Raw genomic sequence first — 13,441 nt, forward strand, 5'->3', positions numbered from 1 at the left:
AATCAGCGATATAGAAGACCAAATGATGGAAAATAAAGAGGCTGAGAAAAAGAGAGAGAAACAACTACAGGATCACGAGGGCAGAATTCGAGAGATAAGCGATAAGATAAGACGAAACAACATTAGAATAATTGGGATCCCAGAAGAAGAAGAAAGAGAGAGAGGGGCAGAAGGTATATTGGAGCAAATAATAGCAGAGAACTTCCCTAATGTGGGGAAGGAAACAGGCATCAAAATCCAGGAGGCACAGAGAACCCCTCTCAAAAATCAATAAAAATAGGTCAACACCCCGACATCTAATAGTAAAACTTACGAGTCTCAGAGACAAAGAGAAAATCCTGAAAGCAGCTCGGGAGAAGAGATATGTAACCTACAATGGTAGAAACATTAGATTGGCAACAGACCTATCCACAGAGACCTGACAGGCCAGAAAGGACCGGCATGATATCTTCAGAGCACTAAACGAGAAAAATATGCAGCCAACAATACTATATCCAGCTAGGCTATCATTGAAAATAGAAGGAGAGATAAAAAGCTTCCAGGACAAACAAAAACTAAAGGAATTTGCAAACACAAAACCAGCCCTCCAAGAAATATTGAAAGAGGTCCTCTAAGCAAAAAGAGAGCCTAAAAGCAGCATAGATCAGAAAGGTACACAGAAAATATACAGTAACAGTCACCTTACAGGCAATACAATGGCACTAAATTCATACCTTTCAATAGTTACCCTGAATGTAAATGGGCTAAATGCCCCAATCAAAAGACACAGGCTATCAGATTGGATTAAAAAACAAGACCCATCGATATGCTGTCTGCAAGAGACTCATTTTAGACCCAAAGACACCCCCAGATTGAAAGTGAGGGGGTGGAAAACCATTTACCATGCTAATGGACACCAAAAGAAAGCTGGGGTGGCAATCCTTATATCAGACAAAATAGATTTTTAAAACAAAGACTGTAATAAGAGATGAGGAAGGACACTATATCCTACTTAAAGGGTCTATCCAACAAGAAGATCTAACAATTGTAAATATCTATGCCCCAAACAGGGGAGCAGCCAATTATATAAGACAATTAATAACAAAAGTGAAGAAACACATTGACAAAAATACAATAATAGTGGGGGACTTTAATACACCCCTGACTGAAATGGACAGATCATCTAAGCCAAAGATCAACAAGGAAATAAAGACTTTAAATGACACACTGGACCAAATGGACTTCACAGACATATTCAGAACATTCCATCCCAAAGCAACGGAATACACATTCTTCTCTAGTGCCCATGGAACATTCTCCAGAATTGATCACATCCTAGGTCACAAATCAGGTCTCAACTGGTACCAAAAGATTGGGATTATTCCCTGCATATTTTCAGACCACAGTGCTTTGAAACTAGAACTCAATCACAAGAGGAAAGTCAGAAAGAACTCAAATACATGGAGGCTAAAGAGCATCCTACTAAAGAATGAATGGGTCAACCAGGAAATTAAAGAAGAATTAAAAAAATTCATGGAAACCAATGAAAATGAAAACACAACTGTTCAAAATCTTTGGGATACAGCAAAGGCGGTCCTAAGGGGAAAGTATATAGCAATACAAGCCTTTCTCAAGAAACAAGAAAGGTCTCAAATACACAACCTAACCCTACACCTAAAGGAGCTGGAGAAAGAACAGCAAATAAAGCCTAAACCCAGCAGGAGAAGAGAAATAATAAAGATCAGAGCAGAAATCAATGAAATAGAAACCAAAAGAACAGTAGAACAGATCAACGAAACTAGGAGCTGGTTCTTTGAAAGAATTAACAAGATTGATAAATCCCTGGCCAGACTTATCAAAAAGAAAAGAGAAAGGACCCAAATCAACAAAATCATGAATGAAAGAGGAGAGATCACAACCAACACCAAAGAAATACAAACAATTATAAGAACATGTTATGAGCAACTCTATGCCAGCAAATTAGATAACCTGGAAGAAATGGGTGCATTCCTAGAGATGTATCAACTACCAAAATTGAACCAGGAAGAGATAGCAAACCTGAACAGACCTATAACCACTAAGGAAATTGAAGCAGTCATCAAACATCTCCCAACAAACAAAAGCCCAGGGCCAGATGGCTTCCCAGGGGAATTCTACCAAACATTTCAAGAAGAATTAATACCTATTTTCTGGAAACTGTTCCAAAAAATAGAAATGGAAGGAAAACTTCCAAACTCATTTTATGAGGCCAGCATTACCTTGATCCCAAAACCAGACAAAGACCCCATCAAAAAGGAGAGTTACAGACCAATATCCTTGATGAAGATGGATGCAAAAATTCTCACCAAAATACTAGCCAATAGGATCCAACAGTACATTAAAAGGATTATTCACCATGACCAAGTGGGATTTATCCCTGGGCTGCAAGGCTGGTTCAACATCCGCAAATCAACGTGATACAATACATTAACAAAAGAAAGAACAAGAATCATATGATCCTCTCAACAGATACAGAAAAGCATTTGACAAAGTACAGCATCCTTTCTTGATCAAAACTCTTCAGAGTATAGGGATAGAGGGTACATACCTCAATATCATAAAAGCCATCTATGAAAAACCTACAGCAAATATCATTCTCAATGAGGAAAAGCTGAGAGCTTTTCCCCTAAGGTCAGGAATGCAGCAGGGATGTCCACTCTCACCCCTGCTATTCAACATAGTATTAGAAGTCCTAGCCACAGCAATCAGACAACACAAAGAAATCAAAGGCATCCAAATCGGCAAAGAGGAAGTCAAACTCTCACTCTTTGCAGATGATATGATACTGTATGTGGAAAACCCAAAAGACTCCACTGCAAAACTGCTAGAACTCATACAGGAATTCAGTAAAGTAGCAGGATATAATATCAATGCACAGAAATCAGTGGCATTCCTATACACCACCACCAAGATAGAAGAGAGACAAATCAATGAGTCGATCCAATTTAAATTGCACCCAAAACAGTAAGATACCTAGGAATAAATTTAACCAAAGAGGCAAAGGATCTGTACTCAGAAAACTATAAAATACTCATGAAAGAAACTGAAGAAGACACAAAGAAATGGAAAAACGTTCCATGCTCATGGATTGGAAGAACAAACATTGTGAAGATGTCAATGCTACCTAGAGCAATCTACACATTCAATGCAATCCCCATCAAAATACCATCCACCTTTTTCAAAGAAATGGAACAAATAATTCTAAAATTTGTATGGAACCAGAAGAGACCCCGAATAGCCAGAGGAATATTGAAAAAGAAAAGCAAAGCTGGCAGCATCACAATTCCAGACTTCCAGCTCTATTACCAAGCTGTCATCATCAAGACAGTATGGTACTGGCACAAAAACAGACACATAGATCAATGGAACAGAACAGAGAGCCCAGAAATGGACCCTCAACTCTATGGTCAACTCCTCTTTGACAAAGCAGGAAAGAATGTCCAATGGAAAAAAGACAGTCTCTTCAACAAATGGTGTTGGGAATATTGGACAGCCACATGCAGAAGAATGAAACTGGACCATTTCCTTACACCACACACAAAAAGAGACTCCAAATGGTTGAAAGACCTAAACGTGAGACAGGAGTCCATCCAAATCCTAAAGGAGAATACAGGCAGCAACCTCTTCGACCTCAGCCACAGTAACTTCTTCCTAGAAACATTGCCAAAGGCACGGGAAGCCAGGGCAAAAATGAACTATTGGGATTTCATCAAGATAAAAAGCTTTTGCACAGCAAAAGAAACAGTCCACAAAACCAAAAGACAAACGACAGAATGGGAGAAAATATCTGCAAATGACATATCAGATAAAGGGCTAGTATCCAAAATCTATAAAGAACTTATCAAACTCAACACCCAAAGAACAAATAATCCAATCAAGAAGTGGGCAGAAGACATGAACAGACATTTTTCTAAAGAAGACATCCAAATGGCCAACAGACACATGAAAAAGTGCTCAACATCGCTTGGCATCGGGGAAATCCAAATCAAAACCTCAATGAGATACCACCTCACACCTGTCATAATGGCTAAAATTAACAAGTCGGGAAACGACAGATGTTGGCGGGGATGCGGAGAAAGGGGAACCCTCCTACACTGTTGGTGGGAAAGCAACTGGTGCAACCACTCTGGAAAACAGTATGGAGGTTCCTCAAACAGTTGAAAATAGAGGTACTATACGATCCAGCAATTGCACTACTGGGTATTTACCACAAAGATACAAATGTAGGGATCCGAAGGGGTACGTGCACCCCAATGTTTATAGCAGCAACGTCCACGATAGCCAAACTGTGGAAAGAGCCAAGATGTCCATCGACAGATGAATGGATAAAGAAGAAGTGGTATATATACACAATGGAATATTATGCAGCCATCAAAAGGAATGAGATCTTGCCATTTGCAACGACGTGGATGGAACTGGAGGGTGTTATGCTGAGTGAAATAAGTCAATCAGAGAAAAACATGTATCATATGACCTCACTGATATGAGGAATTCTTAATCTCAGGAAACAAACTGAGGGTTGCTGGAGTGGTGGGGGGTGGGAGGGATTGGGTGGCTGGGTGATAGACATTGGGGAGGGTATGTGCTATGGTGAGCACTGTGAATTGTACAAGACTGATGAATCACGGATCTGTACTTCTGAAACAAATAATGCAATATATGTTAAGAAAAAAAAAAGAAGAAGATAGCAGGAGGGGAAGAATGAAGGGGAGTAAGTCGGAGGGGGAGACGAACCATGAGAGACGATGGACTCTGAAAAACAAACTGAGGGTTCTAGAGGGGAGGGGGCGTGGGGGGATGGGTTAGCCTGGTGATGGGTATTAAAGAGGGCACATTCTGCATGGAGCACTGGGTGTTAATGCACAAACAATGAATCACGGAACACTATATCAAAAACTAATGATGTAATGTATGGTGATTAACAAAGCAATAAAAAATTATTTAAAAAAATATATAAAAATATTTTGAGCCACAAAATATTAATATTTGCATATTGTCCCTAGTTGAGAACATATCCAATTATATACTATTGTGTTAACTTCGAATTGGAGACACCAGTATGAACTTATGCTTGGTTAGTATGAATACAGCTGGAAACCTATATTCATCAATGTCTGTATATAACACAGGTTAGTACACACACAGGTCTCTTTACTCTGCAGCTGATATAGGGCCCAGCAACAACACACCTAATACCCAGATCTTGGCTTAATACCAGTCTCCAATTAAAAAAAAAAAAAAAAAGAAATGGTTGATTGGGTGATTCTAGGATTGGAACAGGATATACAAGAGATGAGCCCACAGCATCTTTTGGTGCCAGATGGTATAACAAAGTGCCCAAAAAGGGGGCAGGGGCACAATGCTGGGGATGTGACCAAAGCTGGAACAATGGGAGCAAAAATTAGAATAGTACTGGATTATAACCCAAAGTCCATATTGATATAAATAACTTGGTAGTTACGAAGAGCCAGCTCTCCTGTGCAGGAAAATTCCAAACAGCTGATACAGACACTCTGCCCTTAGGAAATGGAGCATAACTCCCCAATCTTTAGGTGTAGGCTGTACATGCTGACTTCCTTCCTAAGACTATAGTACAGAGGGAGAAATACCAGAGTAACTTTTTGGTGAAGAAACCAGACAAAACTTACCTCAGCAAGGTAATCAAGATTAACATCAACAGCGACAGGTCATATGGATGGTATGTGCCCCTGATACAAAGTAATGAAAGTGGCACTTTACCTCTGTGGCCTTCCTCCCAGAAATGTGCTGTCCCAGTTTAACCATGAAAAAAACACCAAATAAATCCCAACCGGAAAACATTCTACAAAACACCTGACCAGCACTCCTTAAAACTAACAAGATTATAAAAAATAAGTCTGAGAAACGGTCATAGCCAAGAGGACGCTAGGAAAACATGAACAGATGGATTGTGGGGTCCTGAAAAAGAAAAAGGACATTAGGGGAAAACTGAGGAAACACAGATAAAGTAGGAACTTTAGTTAATAATGATGTATCCATACTGGTTCATTAACTGTGCCAAATAACACTCAATGTCAAGTGTTAACAGTAGGGAAACTGGGTCTGCAGTATACAGGAACTCTTATAATAATTCTGTAAAACTGAAACTTCCAAAATTTAAGATTCATTTTTTAAAAAGAAAAAGAAACTGAACTGGAGGACGCCCAGCCAGTATCAGAGAGTTGTTGATGGAGATCACTAACTCAGACTGAGCCCCCATTTAGCTAAAATATTCTGAAGCATCACTGCACATTTCAGCCTAGAATTTAAGAGTATCTTGGGTGTCAGGGTTGTAAAGTAATTGAGAGAATTACCCACTTGTACACATAAGGAAGCTGGGAAGGTGACCAGGGTCAGAGAGAGAGAGAGTGATAAGGCTGAAAGCAGAAGCCCAACTTGGGGTTTCCTGGCTCTGCGCCGCACTCTCTTCTGGGTCACGGGCCCTTCAGAGCCAGCTGTGCAGCACTCAGCCCCTAACTTTGTAATGTGACCTGCAGTTCAAAGGACTATGTGGGCCTCTGTGAACCACACGCAGAGAAGGGCATCAGGTATTGCAGAGAGTGAAAGACAGACTTCTGGACCTTGGACAGCATACAGATCAAGAGAAGACTCGCTGAAAAGTTCATTTAAATAAAATTCTCACAAACATGCAAGTCACAGGTGGTAGACTAGCCCACAGTAGCTTAAACACAGAGACATCTATATCCTGAACATACTAAACATCCAGTTCAGTTAGCAGACAGTATCCCAGAAGCTCAGTACCAGCCAATGAACAGGGGCATAGCCATTCCTGAACCTTTAAAAACCTACAAATGGGAAATCTGTACTGTTTTCACCTGCTCTCAGCCCTGCCAAAATCAAGTATAAAGAGCCTCTCTCTCCCAGCCTTGCGGGTGAAAGCCAGCTTTCCACATTCCAGCTCCACAGCAGGAAGGGAACAACCTCAGAATGAAGCTCAAATCCTGCGACTCAGGTCATGTGGACAGTGACGGTGTGACTTCCCGAAGGCCTCAGGTGAGCTTCTGCTTACATGCACATGGTAACCATTCAGTCATCAACTAGAGCTACAACGTAGAGACACACAGGACCTGCTGCCAGGGTTATTCTAACCCGTGCGATCGATGGGTGGAGTACTGTAAATGGAATGTATGCCATACGGGAATCTATGAAGGTGGACGACCCGATCGTCCAGGACGCCAAGCATCAGAGCAGTGCTGTTCTATTCCAGTAACAGCTTTTGCAAACTATTTCCTCATGGAGTGGAGAGGAGATGACAAGCAGTTCACGTGAGAAACCAACCCTAAGTGCTCTGGGGAGAAAGCCTGCAAGGCAGTGTGTGGACCAAGAACGACCAAGAACAGTGATCACTTAGTAATGTCTGCCACAGGTGTAGGAGTGAGAAGCGGGGACACTGACTGATATGGAAGAACTAACCTCTGCATCAGGAAACCTGCCCTTGGGGCGCCTGGGTGGCTCAGTTGGTTAAGCGACTGCCTTCAGCTCAGGTCATGATCCTGGAGTCCCTGGATTGAGTCCCACATCAGGCTCCCTGCTCGGCGGGGAGTCTGCTTCTCCCTCTGACCCTCTTCCCTCTCGTGCTCTCTCTCTCTCATTCTCTCTCTCTCAAATGGATAAATAAAATCTTAAAAAAAAAAAAAAAAAAAAGGAAACCTGCCCTTGCTGTCAGCTCTTTGACTCCCAGCACTGCCTTCTAAAAAGGCTTTAGACCCGACAGGATGCTTTCACAGAGGGTGTGCAGGGAAGCTTCTGATGTCCCACAAACTGAATGCACAACTTTGCAGATATTGCTAACAAGGGGTCCGTACCTTTATCAGATTCTCAAAAAGGGTCTATAATCCAAAGGCAGTAAGAATAACTCTTTCAAGCTTCCAGCATTCCATGAACACCATCCCCAGGAAACACGCTGTATCCGGTATAACACTTTGGGGACAGCTACCTCAATACTGACATCAGTCAGAAAGAGTTTCAATCTAGCTATCAACCTCCTAAGAGAAAAAGGGTGAGTCCAGCATGCCTAGCCATTCTGCTGTCTGCCCCAACATGGGGAGCAGGGCCACCCTCCCCGTCACCGGGCCTGGTGGACTGCTGATTTCCAGCTAGGTGAACATCTTCTGAGTCAATATTTATCAAGTGAGGCCATTAAAGGCTTATCCTATTTGAATGAATGGAAGGGAAAGGTGTGTGAAGGTATCTTCTAAGGATGAATGATAATTAGACTGGGGCCGTCTTCATTTTTGTCTGAATGTACCTCGTTGATTACTAGCCTAGCTCAGGGATTCTCAACTGAAGACTACCATGTTTGAGGCCAGAGAAAACTCTGTTATGGGGCCTGCCCTGTGCATTGCAGGATGCTGGCCGCAGGTCTCCGGACATTGCCAAAGGTCTCCTGGGAGCAAAATCGCCACCCAAAATTGAGAACCACTGGCCTAGCTGAAGAAGGTTCCAAATGCATATTTTCTAATTATGTTTCCCTTTGTATTGACTGTTGGTGCATGTCCTCTGCATATTTATATATTTGGGGCTTCCTGGTTTTAGTAGTATTTGGTTTTAAAGTGATCAGGAAGATATCACAGTGAGTGGACAATCTTTTGGAAGGACCTCAGAATCCCAATGAGGGCAGTGGGGTGAGGAAACTCATTCAGAAGGCAACTAGGCAATTTATGACACTGAACCTACAGCCAAGTCCTGTTTTAGAAGGAAATAATCCAAAATAATAATCTTTAAAAATTACACACAGTGATATCAGGCTAGTTATAATAATCAAAACTCAGAAGTAACCTAATTATCCAAAACAGGGAAATCATGAATTAAATTCCATGCCTCCACAGTATTAACCAGCCATTTTTAATGATACATTTTGGAGCAGTATGGACTTTTATTTATACATAACACAGGTGAAGTGGAAAACAATGATTTAAAAATGTTACCAGTGACTGCAATGATGTGAAAAATCCATATGACCTTGGAAAACGGACTAGGGAGAAGTCAGCAAATGGAAAAGAGGAATGGGCTCACAGGTGGCTGGTTGCCTGAATCCCAGACCCCCCGTGCCTGAGCCATGCTGCTTTTGGGGGAGGGGAATACACAGACTAGAATTTATTCTCCACTCTCTAAATTGGTTTTTACTATCTTACTATACGGTTTAGCTAACCTTTTGAAAGTTTATTGTTTTTTTGGTCATAAAAATACTCTGAGAAGTAAACGTGCAGGGTTTTTGTATGCAACTGAGGTTATCATCCTTTTAAAATGGACGGTCCTAACTGTAAGCTGGGGAGAGAATGGGCAGCATGGGGACTACAGTTGCTAACAACATACACCTCGAATGTGCTGAAAGCGTAGATCCTAAGTGTTCTCACCACACATGCACGAAGTTTATGGTTAATTAGCTTCATTGGGGACATGATTTCACAATGTAGAGGCATATCAAAATTTCATATTTTATATCTTAAATATACACAATGAGTATCTGTCACTCATACTTCAATAAAGCTGAAAAATAAAAGTGCTCTATTCTCACGGCAGAAATCTGGAAAGACACTAGAAGTCTCAGAGAAACAGAATGTCCACATGCCAACACCCAGAGATAAATCACTCATAGGATGCCAAGACGCCTTTCAGTCTAGGAGGTGGACATGGGGCGTGTCTGAGCACTTCCGTGCTCAGATATTTTTAAAGGCTTTCCATTATTGACTTAACCGGTACACCTGCATTTTAAAACTTAAAGTGACTTTACAAAGCATGTTGATAAATCATTTCCTGCTCAGGAACACCACCCTCTTGTGTATCCTGTATCATGAGCCACTGGCTAACCCTCTTGCCCAGCTTTCTGAGGCACGGCTCACGCGTACAGAATAAAGTGCACCGGGCCTCCTGCAGAGCACCAACGTGCCAGGACCAGAAGGGTGGGCGCAGCGCACACCCACCCCCCCGGCTCACCCCCACGGCAGTCCCCCAGGGTGTGCCCCACACGCGGAGGCATACTTACAGGTCGTAGGAGAACTTCCGCTCCAGGTTGGTCTGGTTCCTCTGGAACTGGAGCACATCCTGCTGCAGCCTGCCGTAGTTCTTCTGCAGGGCCTTCAACTGGTCTGAGGAAAGAGGATGACCCAGAATCCGGCAGGTCGCGGGCATGACCATCATGACAACAGCAGACGCGTCAGAACACAGTGGGCAATGGCACACAGGAGGGTAAGGGTGGGGAGGAGAGAGGGATGAGAACATTCCAGAACCGTGGAGGAGCCTTGGGAATCTGCAACCCAACTGGAACCTGCACCCTCTTTTCCAAACCTCTCTCTTAAATCGATTTTTTGACCTCTGACCTTTAAAATGCGTTCAGAGGTTCTGTTCGGGTGTTTCTTAGACATCCTAAACCCTGAGCTGTCCCACCGTGTCCTCTGGTCCCCAGCAGACTTACCCTTCAGCCTGTGAAACACGGATATCAACATCTGCTCAGGTAAGCAGCCACTCATGGCGGACCCCCGTCCTGGGCCACCAGGTTACCTACCAGCCGCCCCCTCCTCCCACTCGTCCACACCGGCCATTCCCGGAGGCCTGTGCTCATCCAATCACCCCACCTCCCCTACCCCCATCTGGGAAACGGCAGCCTCCCTGAGGAGATTCATCAGCCAGCCCTGCTGCCCTGGCCTCTCGGCTCCTAAAAGCCTTGCAGAAATAGCAGCCGCTGACTAAGTGCCAGACCAAGGCTGCCACAGAGGTGACAGCAGAGTGGCCACAAGGCCGCCACTGGGGCCTGGGACTCAGCTCCAGACACACACCCGCATCCCCGAGGTTTGTCCCTGTAACTCTACACCTACAGGGCTCTCTAGGGGGAAAATGAGATGAAAGTGAAGGACTCAATGAAATGCCAAACACACAGCAACAAGGCTCCATCTCATAAGCAGTTCTAGGAGATCCTTGAAGAGTTAAAACTCTGGGGTCGTAGAACCACCTGGGGCGCTGGAGGCTGAGGCAGGGGACTGACTACAAAAGGTTGGGGGGGCACTTCCTGGAGGGACAGGGTCTGGTCGTGGCTGTGGTGGTCCAGGGGACTGTGCATTTGTCCAAACACAGAACTCTATACCACAAAGGGTACACTTTAGTAGGTGTAAGTTACACCTCAATAATGACTGCACATTAAGAAAACTCCCACAAGCAAACCAAGTATGGGGTAAGGGGATACTGCTCGGCAACAGAAGGAATAATCTGACATCCACAACGTGGATGCATCTCAAAAGGCCAGACAAGAAAGGGGAGCTCTACAAAGCCCCCAGCAGTCCAGTGACCCATGTAACTTTGTATAACCCTGAATCTCCCCTACTCATAGTCTTAGAACCAGATGTGGAATGAGAATCCTAGGCCAGCACTGTCCAGCGGAACTACAAGGCAAGCCACGTAGATAATTTTTCTAGCAACCACATTTCTAAGATCTAAACCAGGTGTATTATTACTTTTAATAATACATCTGATTGAACTCGACAGCTATGCAACATTATCGTGCTAACACACAATGAATATAAAAAAATTATGAACGAGATATTTTATATTCTTTCATACTATGTCTCTGAAATCTGGTGTGTACAATTAGAGCCTATCTCAATCCAGACGTTAAATCTGCACTGGGAATGCTTGATCTGAATTTAGGTTTCATCAAATGTACAGTTAAAAAGTAGACTAATATATAAGTTGTAAATGCTTAGTGCTCCCAACAGAGTCGAGTTTCAGTCTCTAACTTAAATCACTGAAAATTACACAAAAATTTAAAATCCAGTTCCATCCCACTAGCCACGTTTCAGGGGTTCACTGGCCACATGGCTCGTGGCCACCACTCTGGATGGTACGGCTCTAGACAGACCTTCCCGTCCCAGAGGCAGAAGTGAGGATGGGGGGCCCATGGGAGCTTCCTACCCCCGGCAAAGGCCGGCCTCATGAGACCCCCTTTCACCAGGCCCCAGGACCACCCAGGGCCTGCGGAGCCCCTCAGTCAGAGCGGAAGGGGGAGCCGACCACAGAGGGGCTCACCCCGTGACTGCCCTCATCACCGCTGCTTCCCAAGGCCCGACAGAAACCAGCCCTGGCTGCCAAACTGAATCAGGGCAGGAAAGAAGTGGAATTAAATTGGACTAGATAATTTTTATAATTTTCATTAGGGAAATCTGAATTCAGGGTGGCCCATTTAAAAGAAATCCTATATATACTACACATATTTTATATGTATGTGATAGGTGATCTGTTCTGTATACTTCTTAACCTATCAAAAACTGAGAATCTGAATTCTGTACCTAACACCTTACAATGTGTTCAGCAACATTTTTAAAAGGAAAAAGCTCTTTAAGGAACTGTAATTTGGCAAGAAGAATAAAGATTGCTCAATTACTCGTGATCCTACCCATCATTAGATTAGAAGGAGAGCCACTAGAGAGGGACAAGAGGAAAGGCGGGCTTTTCCTAAAAGGCCTAACATCTGGTGTAAAGGAGGGGATGAGAACTCACCTTGCAGGCTTCTGATGAGCCTCTCACCTGTGGTGATATTATTCACCAAAACGGCCTGTAAGGAAGATAAACACAGAATGAAACGTGCCTGCAAACTAACAACTTAGAAGAGCCTTGATAAGATGTTCCCGTTGGGAAAAGGGAGCAGCAACAGCCCCGCCCCACCTGCCGCACCCCAGCAGCTGTTGGAGGGACTGGGCACAGCTCTCCCGCTGAGCTCTCAGATACCGCTGCAGCCGGAAAAGGTGCTCACACGGTGAGAGGTTTGCTGTCCCAACAACAGCCTATAACCTGAGCAAGGGCTAAATGGATCCTCTCGCTGTTTTCGCCCCAGACATGCTCCCCTCCACGAAAGCTGGACTTTCTCTGGGGGGCCGGGTGCGGTCACATCCTGAGCCACAGGCCCGACTGCACCCCAGGGTGGGGAGCAGAGCAGAGGAAGGGCTCCTTACTGCCGGTGGGGGTGGGGGTGGGGGACAGAGGGGCTCACACGAAGTGACAACAAGCTGGGGAGGCTGAAAACAGAGGAAGAGGAAGGAACAACACAGGACTCAGCGAACAGTGAAAACCGAGGGAAAAGTGAGGAAAGGGAGTGTGGAGCGTATGTCACAAGCAGCCCGTGCGCATGAGCGAGTGGTCACGGTCTCCAGGTGCCCTTCTGAGCTCTGCAGTCCGCTCGCTCGCTTACTCCTCATCCCGGGTTCTAAGAGGCAGGCAGCACATTATTCCATCTTAGAGGGCAGAAAACTGAGGCACAGATTGCTTAAGAGACTCAAGGCCACAGGGCTTTCTTCACAGCCAACAGGCAAAGCCTGATCCAGAAAGCAAGCTGTTGCTCACTACTTGTTAGATCCCCTGCTGGGATCTAACCCCCCCCCCCCACCAGCAGGATACC

General features: G+C 44.2%; 1 protein-coding gene across 3 annotated transcripts in view; it reads right to left on the reverse strand.

Annotated features, from left to right (window-relative positions):
- GOLM1 (golgi membrane protein 1) overlaps window positions 1-13,441 on the reverse strand; it is a 65,141-nt gene that overhangs the window by 22,097 nt on the left and 29,603 nt on the right. For all 3 annotated transcript variants that reach the window (XM_088019157.1, XM_088019155.1, XM_088019156.1), the window contains exons 4-5: window positions 12,547-12,601; window positions 10,043-10,145 (exon numbers count right to left, since the gene is read on the reverse strand). In XM_088019157.1, the coding sequence (XP_087875283.1) occupies window positions 10,043-10,145; window positions 12,547-12,601 (158 nt within the window). The remainder of the gene's footprint in view (window positions 1-10,042; window positions 10,146-12,546; window positions 12,602-13,441) is intronic.

This window comes from Eumetopias jubatus, unplaced genomic scaffold, assembly GCF_037043125.1.
Source record: "Eumetopias jubatus isolate StellerSeaLion01/CBP00866 unplaced genomic scaffold, mEumJub1_p1.0 scaffold_15, whole genome shotgun sequence".
NCBI classification, from domain to species: domain Eukaryota; kingdom Metazoa; phylum Chordata; class Mammalia; order Carnivora; family Otariidae; genus Eumetopias; species Eumetopias jubatus.